Here is a 22,376-nt window from a genome sequence, read left to right on the forward strand (position 1 = left end):
CATCTTGATAATGTTGGTGAATTTACTTCCCAACAGGGACGGATACATGAGGGCAAGTGGAGGCCTGCCCCAGCTTTTTACAAAAAACAAAAATTAGTAGTAAAATTTAAGAAGCCCAACCCATAAAATATAATAATTTTTAAAATTTTTTTAAATCCCTAAATTGGCTAAACAGAAATACTAGATTACCTTTCTTCCTTTATTTCTTTTGGCTTTTGACGTTTAGGATTCCTTTTGAAATTGAAGTCATAGCCCATAGCCACGCGCGATTCCCTCTACTCCACTGAGTTACTGACCACTGTCTCACAACGGTACAACTACATACAAGGTACATTTTATTATATATTATAAATTTTAAATTTTTTATTATATATCTTAAATAGTTACTATGGAGATTCTATTGTTCTTGTTGATATATCTTTGTGTACTGTATGACTGTGTATATTATTAATTTATCTAGTAGCTTTTTTATTTTTTATTTTTAGTAAAATTGATAGTGACTTAGTAAAAAAATATTATTAATTTATTATTGATATTTAATTAATAAAAAATATTTAGACTTTATTTATTCATGTAAGTATATAATTATTTGAATTTTTTTTTCAGATAAAAAAAAACTAGAACATTTTATGATGAGAAAGCAAAGTAAAATTGATGTAATTTTTAAGAGAAAAACTGCTGATAATGTTGGAGTTCAAACAAGTCAACCCTCTAATCTTATTTTACAAGATTCAAGTAAGTGAACTCTCTAGTCTTACTCAAAATACACATTAACATGAAGCCAAAGTTCTAAGATTAAAAAGAGATGTTGATATCTCTTTACTAGAAAGGGATCCAGAAAAGTGACGTCCAATTTGGTAGTATAATGTCAATGAACGTAATAAGATTCGTAGAGCATACATAATAGCTGGGCCATACCAACCAACAAATATTAGTTATCCAGCTTCTGGTAATAACAATCATCGTCGATATTTTCAATCTTCTTAATTTAAGAAATTTTCAAGTTAGTTAGAATATTCACCAGAAAAAGATGCTGCTTATTGTTTGCCTTGCTACTTGTTTAGTAAACATTATGGTGCTTGCAATCATGGAAAAAATGTATTTTCAGAGTTAGGATTTAGTAATTGGAAGAAAGTAAACAATGGAGTGAATTGTGCATTTGTATGTCACGAGGGTTCTATTTCTAATTTTTTTCATAATTTATGTGTGAAATCTTGTGATAATTTAATGGCTCATTTCTAAGCATATAGACAAAGTTCTTGATAGGCATAGTGATGAAACTATTGCAAATAACCGCTTAAGGTTGAAGACATCTATTGATGCTATTCGATGGCTTGCATTTCAAGCATGTGCATTTAGAGGCGACGATGAAAGTCCTGAATCTTTAAATAGGAAAAATTTTATTGAGTTAATTAAGCTTTTAGCTTCATGTAATCAGAATGTTAATAATGTTGTCCTTGAAAATGCTCCTGGAAATGCTCAATATATATCTCCCAGTGTTCAAAAAGATATATTGCATATCTTTGCTAGAAAAATGCGTGCAACAATTCGAGAAGAAATTGGTGATTCTAAATTTTGTATAATTATTGATGAAGCAAGAGATGAGTCAAAGCGAGAACAAATGTCTGTGGTTTTGATATTTGTAGACAAGCACGGTTGTGTTCAAGAAAGATTTTTTGATCTTATACATGTTTCTGATACGTGTTCTTTGACATTGAAAACAGAAATTTCATCAGTTCTTTCTTGTCATAATCTTGATGTTCAAAATCTTAGGGGACAAGGGTATGATGGAGCTAGTAATATGCGTGGTGAATGGAATGGATTGCAAGCTCTATTTTTGAAAGATTGCCCTTTTGCTTATTACATTCATTGTCTTGCTCATCGATTACAATTAGCACTTATTTCTGCAGTCAAAGAAGTTTGTTATGTTCATCAATTCTTTTCAAAACTTACCCTAATTGCGAATGTTGTGACTGTTTCTCCTAAACGTCATGATCAGTTAAGGGTTGCTCAAGCAAATAATGTTGCATTCTTAATTTCCAATGATCAAATTGTGACAGGTAGTGGACTTAATCAAATTGGTACTTTGCAAAGAGCTGGAGATACTAGATGGGGGTCTCATTTGAATTCTGTACGTAGCTTGCTATGCATGTTTGATGCTACTTGTGAAGTTCTTGAAAAAAGCAGTGAAGAAGGTAATTTCTCCACTCGTGGTGATACTAGTGCTGCTTATGATGCTATCACATCCTTTGAATTTGTCTTTGTTTTGCATTTGATGAGAAAAATTTTAGAAGTTAGTCATAATCTTTGTCAAGTTTTGCAACGAAAAAATCAAGACATATTGAATACTTTAACTCTGGTTTCTACTACCAAGACTTTAATCCAACGAATGAGAAAATCAAGTTGGGAAGCTTTCATAAAAGAAGTTATATTATTTTGTGAGAAACATGAAGTTGAAGTTCCTGATATGAATGCAATGCATATTCCTAGAAGAGGCCGAACTCGCAAAATTGTTGACCAAATTTCAGTGGAGCATCATTACCGTGTTAATTTATTTCTGGCTCGAATTGATACACAGTTGCAAGAGATTAATGGAAGATTCAATGATAATATGGTGGAATTGCTTACTTTAAGTTCAACTTTAGATCCCAAAGAAAATTATAAGCTCTTCAGTGTCAACAAAGTATGTGAATTAGTAGAACGATTTTATCCAGGCGACTTCAGTGACCAAGAGAAATTTCACATTAGAATGCAAGCTCAACATTATGAACTTGATGTTCCTAATCATGTTGAGTTAACTAACTTGTGCACAATTTCGGAGTTATGTCAAGGATTAACGAAGACAGGAAAGTCTTTAACATATCCTTTGATTGATCGTTTGATTCGCTTGGTATTAACTCTCCCTGTTTCAACTGCTATAACTGAGAGATCTTTTTCAGTTATGAATATTGTGAAGAATAGACTCAGAAACAAAATAGAAGATGAATTTCTTGCTAATTATCTTTTGATTTATATTGAGAAGAAGATTGCTGAAAGATTTGATACCGATTCTATTATCGACGAATTTTATGATATGAAGAATCGACGTGTACCACTTCGTTAGTAAAAAGTACACATATTTTTTTGTACTTTAAATATATTCTCTATCGGTATATTTTTGTAATGCATCTTACATTATAATTTATTTACATATTTTTTTAATATTATATATGTTATTGGCCCCTCACGATAACATTTATGGATCCGTCCCTGCTTCCCAAGCCTTTGATGTATGGCTAACAAAATAAGCATTGAACATCCAGTAACTCATGTTCACACACAAAATGGGTTAGCAGAATCACTTATTAAATACCTCCAATTAATTGCTAGACCTTTACCTATGAGAATAAATCTCCCAACTTCAGCTTGGGGGCATTCTATTTTACATGCCGCAGCACTTATTCGTTTGAGGCCAACAAGTTACCATCAGTTTTCTTCTATGCAATTAGTTTTTGTCCAGCAGGCAAATATTTCCCGTATAAGAATATTCTGCTGTACGATATATATTTCCATTGCACCACCTTCTTGCACCAAAATAAGACCCCAAAGAAAATTGGGGATATATGTTAGATATGATTCTCCCTCTATAATAAGGTAACTTGAGATACAACACACAAAATGTGAGAAGCCACGGAGGTAACACGTATCCCGGGTCAACTTGAGTTTCTGCTGCTAGAAAGAGAAGAATCATTGCCTTATAAAATTCTTTTTTCAGAGAACAAGGTAGTCTTAGGAAGAACGGTGGCTTTTACAATACTCTCTTATTGTTTGGAGTTTTAAAATTCTATTAAAAATTCATCTTGTATTGTGATAAGAATGGGGATGTGGATGCTCATTTACTATGAGTGACTCATATTCTCAAGGATGAAGTGCATTAAAGAGATTTGAAAATGTAAACCTATTGTACGTATATAACTAGGAGGCGGGAAATATACACAACAATAACAAAGTACTCTTCTCTTTCTTTACATGCTATGATAATATATAAACACTCTTCTTTCTCTTATATATATATATATTACTACATATATTAGTAATATATATATATGAATCATTTTTATTATATTGAGATATTAATTGTGGTGAACATTAATACTAAATTTAGGGAAAAAGACAAATAAGTCCCTGACTTTTTAAACTTTTGACAAATACATCCCTGACAAAATTTAAATACAAAAAAGTCCCTAACTTTAACAAACGGAGGACAATTTAGTCCTTCCGTCTATTTACCTCTCATACACCAAACGGAACTGGCTGACATGGCTGAAACGGTGTCCAGGTGTCCGTTACGGTGCCACGTTGGAAGGAGAATAAAGTTTGAAGGACAAATAAGTCCTTGACGTAATTTTGCAAATAAAGTTCGAAGGACAAATAGGTCCTTGAGAATTTTTTTTTCATTATACTTCTATTATGCTTTTATTATGAGAATTTAGTTTATGTAGGCTAAAAGTTGGTTTTTTTTATAAAAAAATTATTTCGTATAGGTCGAATTGAGTATTTATTTTATATTGGCGCCTATCCAAAAATGGATTAGCACTATAGCTTTCAATTTAAATGGTTTCAATTTCAATCAATCTGTAGTTGATAGTCAAGGTTGTGTAATTAACACCTGGGCTGATATTCTTAATATCAATCCCGGTATCATATAAAAAAATTGAATAATACTTTTAGCATTTCCAAGAAGTAATTGATTAAATAGTTGAAATAGTTGTAATTCCATTCACTATGTTAACTGAAAAAAAATCTATAAAACTGAATTACTTGGGAGGCTTGCGCTCATAAGAAATCGCGGAGCCACCCATTAATGGTAATGGAACTCTGCAATTTAAATTATAGATTGAAATAATATTCAAATTAGATCTATATTATAATGTAAAAAAAATATTTATGTTATAGATTGAATAAACTGCTTGTATTTTGAAATCTAGTTAACTTGTTGTATTCTATAATTTAAATTATTTGTATTAAAATTGCAGAAATTAGGCTTGTTCTGTTCTACTTTTTTTTCTTAAATTGCATTAGTTCAGTTTTAGTGCATTTGTGTATTATATTAGAATATGTTAAATTGCATTAGTTCAGTTTTCATCATACCAGTGGCATTAGTTAGCATGAGTTCATTTATGCATCAAGTTAGCATTAGTTCATTTGTGCATCATTCATGTATTAAGTTAGCATTAGTGCATTTGTGTATTATATTAGAACTAGTATTTTTATCCATAATAATATTACGAGAATAATTTTTTTGTTAAATTATTTATAATTAATTTTAACATTTGTTATCTAAAATTTAAAATAATTTAATGTGTATACTTTTACATTTAAAATATTTTAATTGTAAAAAAATATCGAATGACATATTTTAATTTGTCAAATTACTAATATAAAATATAATTATATATAGAGTAAAAATAGTAGAGAGAAATATAAAAATGGAGAAAGGTAGATGAGAGAATTTAGGAAAGAAGTTTATTAATTTTGAAAAAAAAAATTCTCAAGGATCTATTTGTCCTTCGAACTTTATTTGTAAAATGACGTCAAGGACTTATTTGTCCTTCGAACTTTATTCCCCTTCCAGCGTGGCACCGTAACGGACACTTGGACACCGTTTCAGCCACGTCAGCCAGTTCCGTTTGGTGAATGAGAGGCAAATAGACGGAAGGACTAAATTGTCCTCCGTTTATTAAAGTCAGGAACTTTTTTGTATTTAAATTTTGTGAGGGATGTATTTGTCAAAAGTTTAAAAAGTCAGGACATATTTATCTTTTTCCCCTAAATTTATTTATTTATATCTCTTTATTTTATATTTATTTTCTCTTCCTTATTTATTTATTTCACAACATTTTGATTTTACGTTAATTTGGCTAAACATATATGTATTAGTAGGGTCATTAAGCAATTAATACACACTAAGAATTTCTTTTATAAAATTACAAACACATTAATTATAACTTTTAATCTTTATTTTCAATAAATGACAATTATGATTACTATTAAGAATTTAACATATTCTATTATTATATAAGTTAAATAATTAATACATACTAAAAAAATTAATTTATTTCCGTATTTTATCTTCTCTGCAAACACAAATTATGCTATATATATGGTGCATTTACTTTCAATAATTTATTCATCAACATAAAATTTATATTTGTATAATTGTACACATATAATTTAGGCATCAGGCTTTATTTTAATTTTCCTAACTTTATTTTATAATTTAATTGTAATATATGAATATCTAAAATGTAAAATAGAAAGTTACCCAACAACATGCTTATCATAACGTTAGCAATAATAACTAAAATTATATTTTGATTAACTTGATAAATTATAATAAATAAATTTAGTCACATAAATAATTATATTTTTTGTCAATATATTATTGCTAATATTTTTTATTTTGTCTATTCATCATATTAATTTTAATATGAGGTGCTCTTTACTAATTTAGCATATTATGGGATATCAAATAGTTAGAAGAAGTTAACAATTTTATTTTATTTTTTCAATTAACAAGTAATTTGAGATGAAGTTTGTTAGTTTCACATTCATTCAAAAGAGCTATTAAATTTAGGGTTCAATCCACTAAAATTACTCTAGACATTAAATTTTATTACTAATAATGATATCATTTGTTATTTGATTAGTTGTTCATCTATATAAATCAATTACTAAATTTAACAAAAGGTATTTTGGTCTTTAAAAAAAATTACAAGAGTATTTAAATATTTGATACGAATTTGTATCATAAAATAGAGAATTAAGTAGAAATTCAAAGAGAATAGAATAGAAATTCTTAAAATTAAAGTCAAAGAAGAAAAGTAGAGTTTTTAATTATCTCATAGATACCTCACATTATTACATCATACTCCTATTTATAACATAATTCTCTAATTAGACTATAGACCCAATACTAATCTTATCATTATCCTACCCTTCAAAACAACATTGTCCTCAAGATTGCAAAAAAAAAAAATATAAATCCTGATAAAAATTTTAAAAACTAATTATAATCAATAAAAGAAAACAAGTAATTCTAAAATAATATTTTCTATGCTACTTTTAAAGGATATGCTGAATTATGAAGTATTAAAATTGTACATTCGATTCCTTATTGTACCCAAACTAATGGCAAGTCAAGGCAGTCAAATAAAATCATAATAAATTTAATCAAAAAGCATATAGAGAGACAGCCTCGGAATTGGCATAATACACTAAGTCAAGTGTTATGGGCTTACAGATGTTCACCAAGAGAATCAATTAAGTCACACCTTATGAATTAGTATATGAGTATAAAGCCGTATTGCCATTGGAAATTAACTTGCGAAATGTAAGGGTAGTAAGGCAGAATAACTTACCAGTCGAACAATATTGGTCGAGCATGATAGATGAATTAGATTAGAGATGGTCTAGTGTACAGATGAAAGTTGGGGAAGGTGTACATAGATTTTGTTTTTTGTGCCTGGAGGGAGGACACGTGTGATGTTCGGTTTATAATGGAACAGGCTTTGAGGGTGTGGGATTTGGTGTAGGCTTAGAAGGCTTAGAAGGGGTGAGCCTAGCCGATACTATTCATTAACAAGAGATATGGAATCAGGATTGGATTGATGGGTGGGTCATTGTGGCTGTGGGCTTTGGAAGAAAAAGATTTTTGGGCCAATTTCCAAAAAAAAATTATGAGTTAATGTGGGAAAAGGGATGAATTGTTCAGCCGGTCGAGCATGGTCAGGGAAACAGTCTGCAGCACTAGTTTCGTAACCAAAGCCCCACCCACTTTGTCCGTAGAAAATGCGGCTGTCGCGTCTGCTTCCTCGATTCGAAGAGTGGTCGTTGCCGCCGACAGTTGCATAGGTCTGGGTGCCGTGTGACAGACGCAACGGAGATTTGAAGCTGTGTTGCAGCCGTTGTGTAAATTGTGGAACATGGGTGCGTGTGATCTGAAGCCGAGGGGTAGGACCGGTTCCTTGCACGAGCTCCCCACGCTGAAGGATGCAGTGAGCCCTCCGTGCCGTCTGATGTGGAGATCTGGCCGGTGATTGTGCTCCCCACTATTCAGGTTTGAGTTCTCGGTTGCATTTTTTAGTCGTACGCAAGTTCTTTCTATTTGCTGAGTTGAGCCCAGCTTGTGATGTTAGTTGAGATGGTAGGGTGAAAGAATTGTGTGCAAATATTTTGTGAACTTTTTCCGGTGGCAACCGCTATTAGAAGAACAATTTCCGTAGTCAAGCTTGCAAATAGTGGTCCTGAGTGGTTGTTGGGGGATTTAGTGTGGGATTTGAATGTGTTAAGTGCTCTGTAAACCTCCACGATGTTGAAACTGGAAGGAAAGATCTAATCATGAGGGAAACGGATGTCCCGAGCTTATGATGTAGTTGATTGTGCATGAGACATTAGGGTGTTGTCCGTTACAGTGGTGTGTGTTCATGGTTGTTTGGCTTTTTAAAATTTGTAGTTTAATTTGACAAGAACTTTCATGGACAGAGTGATTGACCGTAACTTGTTGCACGCTTTCATGTTTTCAGGCTTGAACTGTGAACCGATAACTCCGATGGATTTCAAGCAGATGTTCGGAGCCAAAGCGGAAGACTCGGATGAGAACAGCTCTAATGGATATTGTGCCCGTTATTATGCCAGTGATGAAGAAGGTGACGAGGATGAAGGTGGTGAGTTCTGGTGACCCAACAGCTCGCAGAGAAGATGAACATGGTAATTTCTCAGGTGGTGCCAGTGATGCAGGGGATGACTGATGAGTATTTTGGTGAAAAATAAATTTTTCCCAAAACACACAAATCTAACCGGCAAGTGCACCGGGTCGTATCAAGTAATAAAAACTCACGGGAGTGAGGTCGATCCCACAGGGATTGAAGGATTAAGCAATTTTAGTTTAGTGGTTGATTTAGTCAAGCGAATCAAGATTTGGTTGAGTGTTTTGTGATTTGCAGAAATTAAATTGCATGGAAGTAAAGAGAACAGGGAATTAAATTGCTGAATCTTAAAGAACAAGAAATTAAATAGCAGAAACTTAAAATGTAAGAAATGTAAATAGCGGAATCTTAAAATGCAAGAAATGTAAACGGCTGGAATTGTAAAGGGAATTGGGGCTTGGATTTAAACAAGGAAAAGTTAAATTGCATTAAACAGAAGAGTAAAAGGGAATTGGGATTGAATCGGATCCGAAACAGAAAAGTAAATGAACATATAAAGCAGTAAACAGAGAATTGAAATGGGAAATTAGATCTCAGGACCCAGAGACTAGAAAGCCAAGTCTAGATCTCAATGCCTTCCTAGATCCAACAAGAACAATTGCAAGGGAATTGTAAATTGTAAAGAGAGTAGATGAAGAACAATCAACAGAAATTAAATTCAATTAGCAGTAAAGAAACAGAGAGATCCAAGGATGAGATTGAAACAGAATTTCTTCAATTCTCCAACCCAAGATCCAAGACAATTGTAATTGAAATTGAAAGCAATAAAACTTAGAGGAAGAGAAGTGAATTCTCCTTCCCCAAGACAAAGAAATTAAAGATCACTCAATATCCAAAGCTCTCCGAAAACTATTCTGAAAATTTTAAAAAGAAAGCTCCCCGAAGAACTTGAATTCTATCCTATTTATACACTTTCTTCCAATGATCTTCAAGCCTTGAGTTGGGCCTTTGCTCTTGGTGGAATTGGGTTGAAAGAGGCCTTGGTTGATTGCTCTTGAAGTTTGGAGAAGAACCAAAGTGAACCAATTGAACCGGGTTGGAGTTTTGCAAAAGTTGGACCAAAAGTTTGAGCAAAAGTTAGGGGGCTAACTTTTGCCCAAACTTTTCATATCAGCAGCTATACCCATCTGATACCAACGTTGGTGCCAAAGTTAGGGGTCTAACTTTGGCCCTAACGTTGGCCTTACCTTGTGCACTTGTGGCGCCAACGTTAGCCACCAAGTTAGGGGGCTAACGTTGGCGCAAACTTTTGCTCCTCCCCTTGTGATTTTCATGTGCCAACGTTAGCCACCAAGTTAGGGGGCTAACGTTGGCGCAAACTTTTGGTGCCCAGGGAGGTTTTCTTCATGCCAACGTTAGCCTCAAAGTTAGGGGGCTAACGTTGGCGCAAACTTTTGGTGCCCAGGGGTGATTTTCATGTGCCAACGTTAGCCTCCAAGTTAGGGGCTAACGTTGGGGCTAACTTTTCACCCAAAATTTTGTGCAAAAGTTTGAGGCTAACTTTAGGTCCAGCTTTTTGCTTCCTGGTTCAATTTCACTTATTCCATTGTCTTCTCTTTACTCCTAGCTATTCCTTCTTGCTTCAACCTTTCTCCAAGCTTTCTTCACCTATCATTAATCAACCAAACACATCAAAGCTATGCTTAAAATCATGAGATATTCATTCTTTCATAACATGTGACAATTATAGTATAAAACCTCATGAAATAGCATGAATTCATACATGGTTGATTCAATCAAGGGAAACATGAAAATCTACCTAATTGGCTTGCTTGTGGCTCAAGAAAGTGCATAATTCTAATGAAAACAAGAGAAAAAGACTAGTTAAAATAGGCTAAGATGACTTGTCATCACAACACCAAACTTAAAGCTTGCTTGTCCCCAAGCAAGAAAAGATTTATTGAGAAGAAAGAATGAAATGGAAGAGGATGTTCATGCTAGCAAAGTATTATTGATAGTTCATGGGATTTTGTGTGGATATGCAAATACTCACTTCTTATTGACTCCTAGGCCTAGAAAGTCTCCTTCAAGCTTCAAGTGACATACTACTATGACTTCTCATTATTCCTTTATCCTTGGCTATTACTTTGTTCATAAGCTTTATTTGAGTGTCATGTGTAGCAAGTTCATTTTCTTTTCTTTATATTTGACACATTATTCACCATAGACACTTGGCTCACATTCCTTCTTAAAACATTGATGCCCAGCACCTCTTTGGGTTACTAAATGCCTTGTAGTTAGGTTGCTCTTGATAGTGGACTTTCAGCTGATGATCCCGGATTAGTTAACCCAAGTCACCGAGTGTTGATGCACTCCTAAGAGCTTACTAATCCAAGCAGATCCTAGTACAAAGACACCACAGGCATATATTTTAAAGTTCAAGCTATTGGTGTCCAGCTTTGTTTCTTTTTGTTTTCTTTTGTTCTGCCACTCTTTGGCTATTTCTTTTTCTCCCTTTTTTCTTTCTTTTTGTTTTTCTTTCTAACCAAGGATTTTTATTCGATTGAGGTTCATAGACAGTAGCTACTTTCTACTTAAGAGGAGACATCCTAGTTCTCTTATTCACTAAAAGTGAGCTATCATACAATCACACATACATACCACCACTTACTTTTATTGTACTTCTATCTAACAGAGAACTATCTCACTTCACATTCAAACATTTCTTTTATTGAATTGAAAATGCAGGGGATAAAGCATGCTTTTTGTCAAGTGAAAGTAAACACACAAGCACACACTTAGACTAACTTACTTATTTTAAGAGTGATTCTACTTGTACTAGATGAACACTTTAGCAAGACACAAGTCAAAGCATTTTTCAACAGCAAGAGTTAAGTGTAGATACAACCTATTGGTTTGCAGTTCCTTTGTCCTTCCTTCTGCTGTGCCCTTTTGAGTTATGATGCATAGTGTCTTCAAATGGTAGTGAATTCCCTGCACAATTCTCAAAAGTTGCTTGCTTCTCAAGCCCTTAGGTAATTGGTTAGTGTGCAAGACTTTCTTATAGGCTTTTGAACTTACTTTGGTGTGTGAACACCAAACTTAGTCCCTCGCCACTGCCTCTGATGCATCAAGTTAACCACATGTGAAATCCTTGTGTCTTTGCTAAAGGCAATAAAACTAAAAACTAGAAACAGACAATGATTAAATGATTCATCTGATTGCTTGGAGCTAGCAACCCTTTATGCAGAAGGTGAGAATGTGTTTGTAAATGAGATTTCGGTGGAACACCAAACTTAGAATCCTTCATTCTTCCTTAAATTGTTTTGGTGTGCAACACCAAACTTAGCTCCTTAAAATACAGGTGAATCTACTTAACCTTTTTATTGAACTAGCTATATAAAAAAAAGAACTACCTCAGGTTGGGTTGCCTCCCAACAAGCGCTCTTTTAATGTCACTAGCTTGACATCCTTCATTCTTTGATCATGGGGGCTGAAAATCATAGTGCCTCAACTTTTCTCCTCTTACTGTGAACTTCCTTCCAGTCTCCTCTTTGATGATCTCTAAGTGTTCAAGTGAAAGGACCTGGTTCACAGTGTAATATTCAAATAATTGTGGAGACATCTTCATTGGTTGTGTGTTTAACACTACTTTATCCCCTGGTGAAAAGCCTTCAGTGGGGATTTTCTTGTTTTTCCACCCTTTTGGCCTCTTCTTCTTCTCTTCTTTCTTAGGAGATGATTCATGCCTTGGTGGTTCTTTATCTGGAATGTTGAGGTTCTCATCTGGGGGTTTTGGATCTAGTTCCTCCTTGATTTCTTTGGTCTGTTGCACCATCTCCACTTCTTTCAAGCATGGATGTAGAAGTCTTGGAGTTAACTCATTGACTACCTCCTTCAAACTTTGATCTCTGGCCTTATCCTCTGCACACTCTTCTTTTTGAGTGGGCTCATGTGGGGTTTTAAAAACATGGAATGCTAGGTGCTCATCATGCACTCTCAGCAACAATTCCCCTTTTTCAACATCTATCAATGCTCTGCCCGTAGCAAGAAAAGGCCTCCCCAAGATGATGGGAGTGTTAGGGTCTTCCTCCATATCCAGGATGACAAAATCAACTGGGAGAAGAAATTTTCCCACTTTTACCAGCACATTCTCTACAACTCCAAGTGCTTGTTGAATGGACTTGTTAGCCATTTGAAGAGTTATTCGAGTGGGTTTCAGCTCAAAAATTTTAAGCTTCCTCATAAGAGATAGAGGCATCAAGTTTATACTTGCACCAAGGTCACAGAATGATTTCTCAATAGTTATGTTTCCTATGGTACAAGGTATATAAAACCTTCCAGGATCATCCTTCTTCTCTGGTAGACCTCTTTGGAGAATAGCACTACACTCCATTGTCATTTCAATAATCTATCCTTCCTTCAAGGGTCTTTTCTTTGTTAGCACTTCTTTCATAAATTTAGCATATAATGGCATCTGTTCAAGTGCTTCTAAGAAAGGAATATTGATGCTGAGTGTCTTGAATATGTTCAGGAACTTTGAGTATTGCTTATCCTCGTTTTCTTTTTTGAATCTTTGAGGATATGGAAGTTTGGGGATATATGGCGTCATCCCTTCCTTCTTTTCTTGTATTTGTGTTTCAGGGATGTCCTTATCTCTCTTTGAGCTTTTTGCATTCTTGGTCTTTCTATCCTCTTCACTTCTCTCTTCTGTCTCTTCTTGTGGAACTTCTCTGTTGTACTCTTCTTGATTGATGGCTTCCTTCTCCCTAGTCTTTTCACTTCCCACTATGATTGCTTTGCACTCCTCCCACTTTGTAGCTTTTCCTTTGTCCTTTGGATTGGAGATTGTATCACTTGGGAGAACATTGGTTGGCCGTTCAGCTTGTTTGGCCAATTGTCCCACTTGTCGTTCAAGGCTCTTCATGGTAGCTTCATTTCTCTCTTGCATTTTGACCAAGCTTTGAGTGGACTGAGCAATTGCTTGTATGGCTGCCTCAAGACTTGAAATTCTACTTTCATGATGGTCTATTGGTGGTATGATGGGGGTGAAATGTGGTTGCTGGAAGTTATTTGTAGGGGTAGTGTGGTAGTTTTGGGGGTTAGATGTTGGTGCGGAAATGCTATTTTGATGAGTTTGTGGATTGTGGTGGGGTGGTTGATATGTATTTTGTGGTTTCTTGTATTGATTATTATTAGTGTTTTGCTGGTCGTGGTTTGAGTAAGTTGTATTTCTTGAGTTGTTTTGGTTTGAGTTTTTCTGCCACGGTTGCTAGCTGTGGGTGTGGTTATCTCCCCATCTGAGATTTGGATGGTTCTTCCAGGATGGATTGTGGGTGTCATCATAGACTTCATTTTGGCCGGAGCTTTGGTTATGCACATATTGAGGTTGCTCCTGCTGCTGATCTTCTTGGTTTTCTTCATTTTGCCCCCATTTGGTTGATGGTTGGCTTGTATTCGCTGTTGCAACTTGCAAGCTATCAATCTTTTTAGCCATCTGCTCAAATTGTTGTTGAATCTGCTCCTGCATTATCTTGTTTTGAGCTAGGAGGATGTCAACCCCTTCCATTTCTAACACTCCTTTCCTTAGTGATGGTTGGCGTTGTCTCTGATGGCCAAAGAAATATTGGTTGTTAGCCACCATGTCAATAAGATTTTGAGCTTCTTCTGCTGTTTTCATCAGTTGCAATGATTCTCCAGCTGAGTGGTCAAGTGATTCTTGAGCCTTTAGAGTGAGTCCTTCATAGAAGTTCTGTAGCTTGTCCCACTCAGTGAACATTTCTGGTGGACATTTCCTCAGCAGAGCCTTGTATCTTTCCCATGCTTCATACAGATTTTCAGCATCCAATTGCGTGAATGTTTGCACCTCAGTCTTCAGCCTGATGACTCTTTGAGGTGGATAGAATTTGGCTAGAAATTTAGTTATCAAGTCATCCCAACTAGTGATGCTTCCTTGGGAAAAAGTTTCAAGCCATTGTGCGGCCTTGTCCCTTAATGAGAACGGGAACAGCAGAAGCTTGTAAGTTTCAAGATTCACACCATTGGACTTGACAGTGTCACAAATCCTTAAGAAGGTAGATAGATGTTGATTTGGATCCTCCAACGGTCCTCCCCCAAAAGAGCAATTGTTTTGGACTAAAGTGATGAGTTGTGGCTTTAATTCAAAGTTATTTGTATTGACATTAGGGGTGAGAATGCTGCTTCCACAATGTCTAGCATTTGCAAAGGTATAGGAAGCCAAGACTCTCCTCTGGGGTTGACCATTGTTGTTGGCCATTCTCACTGGTGGATTTGTTGGATTTGTTGAGTGTTCCTCCAATTCATGATATTCTTCATCTGATTCTTCCTCTCCAGCAACATTTTTTTCTCTTGCTTCTCTTCTTAGCTTTCGGAGGATTCTTTCGTCAGTTTCATGAAAGGTAGGGATCTCTCTTCTTGTATCTGACATACAATCAAAACACAAGAATCACACAATACCAGAAAAGCAATAATACTTCAATCCATGGCTGAAGTGAAATATTAGTTAGCCTAGGCAAAAATTCAAACAGTTAGTGGGTTAATTGAAAATTAAAGGAACAGAAAATAAAAATGCTAGATCTAGATCACCACCTCACTTAATCATTGTCAATCTAATCAATCCCCGGCAACGGCGCCAAAAACTTGATGAGTATTTTGGTGAAAAATAAATTTTTCCCAAAACACACAAATCTAACTGGCAAGTGCACCGGGTCGTATCAAGTAATAAAAACTCACGGGAGTGAGGTCGATCCCACAGGGATTGAAGGATTGAGCAATTTTAGTTTAGTGGTTGATTTAGTCAAGAGAATCAAGATTTGGTTGTGTGTTTTGTGATTTGCAGAAATTAAATTGCATGGAAGTAAAGAGAACAGGGAATTAAATTGCTGAATCTTAAAGAACAAGAAATTAAATAGCAGAAACTTAAAATGTAAGAAATGTAAATAGCGGAATCTTAAAATGCAAGAAATGTAAACGGCTGGAATTGTAAAGGGAATTGGGGCTTGGATTTAAACAAGGAAAAGTTAAATTGCATTAAACAGAAGAGTAAAAGGGAATTGGGATTGAATCGGATCCGAAACAGAAAAGTAAATGAACATATAAAGCAGTAAATAGAGAATTGAAATGGGAAATCAGATCTCAGGACCCAGAGACTAGAAAGCCAAGTCTAGATCTCAATGCCTTCCTAGATCCAACAAGAACAATTGCAAGGGAATTGTAAATTGTAAAGAGAGTAGATGAAGAACAATCAACAGAAATTAAATTCAATTAGCAGTAAAGAAACAGAGAGATCCAAGGATGAGATTGAAACAGAATTTCTTCAATTCTCCAACCCAAGATCCAAGACAATTGTAATTGAAATTGAAAGCAATAAAACTTAGAGGAAGAGAAGTGAATTCTCCTTCCCCAAGACAAAGAAATTAAAGATCACTCAATATCCAAAGCTCTCCGAAAACTATTCTGAAAATTTTAAAAAGAAAGCTCCCCGAAGAACTTGAATTCTATTCTATTTATACACTTTCTTCCAATGATCTTCAAGCCTTGAGTTGGGCCTTTGCTCTTGGTGGAATTGGGTTGAAAGAGGCCTTGGTTGATTGCTCTTGAAGTTTGGAGAAGAACCAAAGTGAACCAATTGAACCGGGTTGGAGTTTTGCAAAAGTTGGACCAAAAGTTTGAGCAAAAGTTAGGGGGCTAACTTTTGCCCAAACTTTTCATATCAGCAGCTATACCCATCTGATACCAACGTTGGTGCCAAAGTTAGGGGTCTAACTTTGGCCCTAACGTTGGCCTTACCTTGTGCACTTGTGGCGCCAACGTTAGCCACCAAGTTAGGGGGCTAACGTTGGCGCAAACTTTTGCTCCTCCCCTTGTGATTTTCATGTGCCAACGTTAGCCACCAAGTTAGGGGGCTAACGTTGGCGCAAACTTTTGGTGCCCAGGGAGGTTTTCTTCATGCCAACGTTAGCCTCAAAGTTAGGGGGCTAACGTTGGCGCAAACTTTTGGTGCCCAGGGGTGATTTTCATGTGCCAACGTTAGCCTCCAAGTTAGGGGCTAACGTTGGGGCTAACTTTTCACCCAAAAGTTTGTGCAAAAGTTTGAGGCTAACTTTAGGTCCAGCTTTTTGCTTCCTGGTTCAATTTCACTTATTCCATTATCTTCTCTTTACTCCTAGCTATTCCTTCTTGCTTCAACCTTTCTCCAAGCTTTCTTCACCTATCATTAATTAACCAAACACATCAAAGCTATGCTTAAAATCATGAGATATTCATTCTTTCATAACATGTGACAATTATAGTATAAAACCTCATGAAATAGCATGAATTCATACATGGTTGATTCAATCAAGGGAAACATTAAAATCTACCTAATTGGCTTGCTTGTGGCTCAAGAAAGTGCATAATTCTAATGAAAACAAGAGAAAAAGACTAGTTAAAATAGGCTAAGATGACTTGTCATCAATGACGGGAAAATTCGTCCAGTTGTCGCAGAGGAATTTCTGGGCAGAAAGTTTGTTGGGGAGGAGGATGCCTATCTTGCATACAAGGAGTTTGCTAGAATGAGGGGTTTTGGGGTCCGCAAAGTATAAGACCCAGAACCTTTGAAAAGTCTTTTTATGATCAAGTCTCAAATCATATGGTTGTTTATAGCCTTAATTTCAGAAATTATTTTATTAAAGATAATTAAGGCAAGTTTTGATTTATTAGATTTGAGATAAGTTATGATTATTATCCAATCTCACAATTATTGGATTATTTTCTATATTCAAATCATAAAGTTGGTAGTTGTGAAATAATAAGGATTTCTATATGATTTGGATTAAATAATTAATATTTTAAATATTAATACCACTGCTTTGGAAAATAAACGATTTAATTATATTATTTCTAATTATTGGATTTGGGCATTTTATTGAAAATAATTTGTAAAATTGATGAGCAAATAGTATTTTCTATGTACAAATAGTGTTGGATTTAATTTGGGCTTCAATTACTATATTGCCTCTAATCCTAAAACCCAACACACAAAACCCTAACCCAATTACCCAGTTCCCTTTCACCCTCAGCAAACTCACAAAATTTAAAACCCTTAGCAGCGGCGTTTCTCCCTTCTTGCACCTTCAGTTTCACCTCTCATCACACAATACACTCAGAAGCAGCAGCAACGCTACAATGAGAAAGAAGAGAAGCTGAAAAGGGAGATCTGAGAGACGAAAGGTTCAGAGAGGAGGGAGATGCCGTCACCCTTGTCGCCGGAGCCGCGAGGAGCGTCGCCGCCGAAACAGTGCCGTTCGTCCCCGACCAGTCGCGGTTCTGCTACCCATCTCCCCGTTCCGTCGCCTGAGGAGTATCACGAAGGCGAAAGAGAGCTCGTGCACGAAGGGAGTGCGCAGGGGAGAGGAAGGAGGCGTTGGTTGGCCGCCGCCACTCGCCGTCGTCGCTAGAGGTCTGGGAGCCGCCGTCGATCACCATTGACCCGCGCCGAAACCAGAACTGCGAACGTGAGGGATGCGACGCAGGAGCCCGACGCGAGAAAGAGGGAGCGCGCGTGTGCGCACAGGGGAAGGGGACGTTGCTGAGCTGCCGCCGCCACTGCCGTCGGAAGCTACCGTTAGAACCGCTATTGATTTGGTGAGCCTTGCCCTGTTTCTGGTTCTTCTTAGTTCTGCCAATTCATTCTTACTTTGAAGCTGTCACTGAAACTAGTTGTGTTTAATAAATAGTTATAGTAAGTGACATCGCCACTGCCATTTATGGGGATAGTTGCTGGAATCTCTGTTAGCTTGCCCTGTGCTGCTGAGTCACCACCGATGCTGAGTAAATTTGGCTTATGAGCCTGAGATGATTTGAGAAATGAGATCTTTAAAGCCAAGGCTGAAAAGAGTTGAAATTTGATTTCAAAGTGAAATGGCTTGAGAAAAGTGATTTATGGCTTAACTGCCGGTTTTATGAATTTGATGATGTTGAATGGTGGAAGTGCTGTTTTATTGTGGGTTGGAATGGCTGTGTATGATTATGAATATTGGCTGGTTCTGGATTGAACCGTGAGCCGAAATGGCTGTGTACGATATTGATTTATGGCTGATTGTCGAATGAGTTATAGGCCGTATGGCTGACTATGAATTATGAATTTAAGCCGGATGGCTGTGATGGATGTTGATCCATGGTTGGGACTGAATGAATATATGCTTGAGATACCTGGGTAGTAGCAAGGGTTGTGGTTCGTCCCACTTGCTCCAGGTAAGAGACTGTGACGCCTGGGTAGTAGCGGTAGTAGTGGTGATTCTACTCGCTCCATGTTGAGCTTTTAAACACCCGCCTGGGTAGTAGCCGCAGTAGTGGTTATTCCACTGGCTCTGGGTTGAGCGGGTAGTAGCAATGGAGTTGTAGCTCAAACCTACTTGCTCCACGATGGGTATTTCTGTCCATGGTTAGCTACCAGGACGTGTCAGATTGGCTATATAACTGACAGATGATATCATCAGCCACTAGGGACAGGCATGCATCATATGCATTTATGTGACATTGTTTGGGTGTGCATATTATACTTGGTTTACCTATGTGATTAATTGCTAACTGTTCTACTTGCAATAACTGTTTGTTTGTGCTTGCATCTTCCTATTTGTGTTTGCTACTGGGACTCTGTTGGACTGTGGTGATTGGTTGTTGTTGGATTGTTTGGGCCTAGGGCCATGGTTGGAATGAGATGAACTGATGGTTGATTTCGGTTTTGTGTTTCTGGTTTGGAATAAAATATGAAAGGCTATTTTGGTTCAGTATAGATAAACCCTTTTGAAAGGCTTTTGAGTTTTTGAGAATTGAACGGTTCCTCTTTTAGAAAAGATTTCCGACTTTACTTTTATTGTAAACCGTTGTTTTTGAAAAGAGGCATAAGACGGTTATTACTCACTGATACTGTTTATCTTCACGTATCCTATTACAGTAATTCCCAAAAACCCTCTACTGAGAACCCTTTCGAGGATGATGTTCTCACCCCCTACATTTTTCCCCTTTCAGGACATGGGCGCAGAAGTTACGAAGATTTTATTTAGTTGTTGTTGAGATGCTCTGTCTTGTTTTAGTTATGGTTTATTGAACCCTCGCCATTATCTTGATATATTCTGTAAGAGGGATAGGAATTGTATTGGCTAATGCCTGTAAAGTTATTTATATATATATATATATATATATATATATATATATATATATATAAATATATGGATGTACTCTTTATGAGTTGTTGTAAGTTGTATGGTATTTATGGATGTACGTTATCGAACGAATGTATTTTTGGGAGCGGTATTGCGGTTTAAAGTTTTAAACAGGCTCATATTTTAGTATTAAATAGTATAAGTGTCGTCGTAATGTCCGAGATATCAGAGTCGCGCAGCCAGAAGCGTGAGCTTTGGTAGTTAGGGTGTTACACAAGGGCGATGTGGGCGTGTTGACGGGGTTTTGGTCAGGAGAGACTTTTTCTGCCATCGACAAGGCACAAGACATCCTAAGCACTATGACCTTCCTGAGCGAGTTAGGGAGGAGAGGTTGGAAAGTCGAACCGACTGCAAGGCAAAGTTGAAGATTTACTATGATGTGCAACGCAGTGTGTGGAAGGTCAGGACCATCTTCGATGAGCACAACCACAAGCTTGCTCCGGCCATGTTTTCCTACCTCCTGCCTAGCCATCGGAAGATGAGTAATGGTGACAAAGCGCAAGTTGATAGCATGAAGCAATTTGGGATACCAACCTCAAAGATAATGGCTTACATGGCTGGTCAATCTGAAGGGTCTGGAATGCTGCGATTTACAAAGCGTGATTTGTATAATTACGTTCATGGGAAAAGACTGGCCTGAATCAGTGATGGCGATGCTGCAGCAACGATTAATTACTTGGAGGGCAAGGCGAATGCCGACATGCCGACGATCGCACGTTACACGCGAACTGCCGATAATCGGCTGGGGAGCCTTTTCTGGGTCGACGGTGAGATGATGTCGGACTATCAGTTATTTGGAGATGTTCTGGCTTTTGATTCGACGTATCGGTCAAATAAGTACAAGAAACCGCTTGTAGTGTTTCCCGGGTCAAATCACCACAAACAGACAACCATTTTTGGATTTGTGCTGCTGGAGGACGAGGAAGTTCGTAGTTACCGGTGGCTGCTATTAAATCTTATTGACGTAATGGGAGAGAAGACGCCGTGTGTTGTTGTCATGGATGGGGACAAAGTGATGCGCGCAGCTATTACGGAGGTGTTCCCAGCAGCTAGGCACCGGCTGTGTGGGTGGCACTTGGAGAAAAATTGTGTTCAAAGGGTTAAGGATACCGAATTCCGGAAGGTCTTTAAGAAGGCTATCTATGCGAACTTCAAGGTGGAGGACTTTGAGGAATATTGGAAGACGGCGGTGGAGTCACTTGGCCTACAAAATAATAGTTGGGTTCAAAGCACATACGAGGTCAAAGAAATTTGGGCAACAGCATATCTCCGGGGCACGTTCTGTGTGGGATACAGGACAACCTCAAGATGTGAGGGGATTAATGCATACATAAAGGGGTTCCTGAAATCCACTGATAGCATTTTGGAGCTGGTGCACAGCTTAGATCGCGTTATAAAGGATTATCGAAACAACGAGGTCACGACGCAGTTCTATTCTACGTACTATAGCCCCTGTTAACTATCGGGCTTGACTCTATTGAGCTTTTTGCATCAAAACTATACACGCAGGCAGTTTTTAGAGAGGTGAAGAAACAAATTAAGGGTGTTGCGACCTTGTTGTTTCGTGGGAGAGACAGCATCTGCACAACGGTTGTCTACAAGTTTTCAAGGATGGGCGCTCTTGGTAGGATACAGAAGGTTTTGTTCGACCCCGATGACAAGAAAATTGAGTGCGACTGTTTGATGTGGAATAGTTAGGGAATTCCATGTAGTCACATATTCTGCGTGATGAAATACGAGGGTTTGGAACAAATACCGAACAGTCTTATAATGAGAAGATGGTGCAAAGATGCAAAGGATTCCAGACGGATGTCGGTGACTACGAGACCTGGACATGCGGGTCGCATGCTTAGGTATGCTGCACTTTGTTCGGCCACAAACTTGGTCGCAAGACTTGGTTCGGAGGAGGGCGAAGACTTCAAATTCACTAGGGAGAGCATCGTGAGTCTCATAGAAAAGCTACGTCACAGAGTTTATGTGAGGGCAGGCGGTCAGCCAGGGATGTCGGCATGGTGCGCGACGAAGGACCTGGTTGTGGCAAGAACAAAAGGTGCCCCTAAGAGGACGAAGAAGTTCGACACAAGTTGTCAACCCAACGTCCGAGGGAAGAGATGTTGCTGCACCAAATGTGGCATTCCAGGGCATACGAAGAGGACATGCAGCGGGAACTGTGCACCAAGTGTGTCTGGGGTAGGTAATGGGGTCTCGCCCACGTTTGGCAACGGTTCGCAGCACGACCCTGCAGCCGCTTCAGCGTCGCTTCCGACAAAGCTCGGTGATGCGTATGAGGTAATTTTATCCATCAACTTGTCCAGATAAATGGGTTACTTCTCTAGTTGCACGTTTGTGTGCTATTGTGAGATTAGTTTCATGGTTCATATCATGCCGTAGACCTTAGCCTTGTTTTAGAGCGACATAATTTGGTAGATGCCTTACTTTTGAGTATATTGCATGTTATTCCCTG

General features: G+C 37.3%; 2 protein-coding genes across 2 annotated transcripts; both read left to right on the forward strand.

Annotated features, from left to right (window-relative positions):
* The first annotated feature begins 865 nt into the window (after positions 1–865).
* On the forward strand, positions 866–3,103 carry LOC107612540 (uncharacterized). Its single transcript, XM_016314232.1, has 3 exons — positions 866–877; positions 1,244–2,890; positions 3,023–3,103. The coding sequence occupies exons 1-3, from the start codon at positions 866–868 to the stop codon at positions 3,101–3,103; spliced, it is 1,740 nt and encodes a 579-aa protein (XP_016169718.1).
* A 17,509-nt stretch (positions 3,104–20,612) lies between these two features.
* On the forward strand, positions 20,613–21,610 carry LOC107612552 (protein FAR1-RELATED SEQUENCE 5-like). The gene is made up of 2 exons (XM_016314237.1): positions 20,613–21,329; positions 21,422–21,610. Exons 1-2 carry the CDS (start codon positions 20,613–20,615, stop codon positions 21,608–21,610), a joined length of 906 nt encoding a protein of 301 aa, XP_016169723.1.
* The last annotated feature ends 766 nt before the right edge of the window (positions 21,611–22,376 follow it).

This window comes from Arachis ipaensis, chromosome B1 (assembly GCF_059453495.1).
Source record: "Arachis ipaensis isolate K30076 ecotype BB chromosome B1, ASM5945349v1, whole genome shotgun sequence".
NCBI lineage: Eukaryota > Viridiplantae > Streptophyta > Magnoliopsida > Fabales > Fabaceae > Arachis > Arachis ipaensis.

Excerpts from the sequence above, each read along its gene's own strand:
- LOC107612540 (XM_016314232.1), top strand. Across the intron at positions 2,891-3,022 it reads TTGATCGTTTGATTCGCTTG|AAGATTGCTGAAAGATTTGA; the intron begins GTATTAACTCTC and ends TATATTGAGAAG.
- LOC107612552 (XM_016314237.1), top strand. The coding sequence starts at position 20,613 with ATGCCGACGATCGCACGTTACACGCGAACTGCCGATAATCGGCTGGGG. Across the intron at positions 21,330-21,421 it reads AGGATTATCGAAACAACGAG|GCAGTTTTTAGAGAGGTGAA; the intron begins GTCACGACGCAG and ends CTATACACGCAG.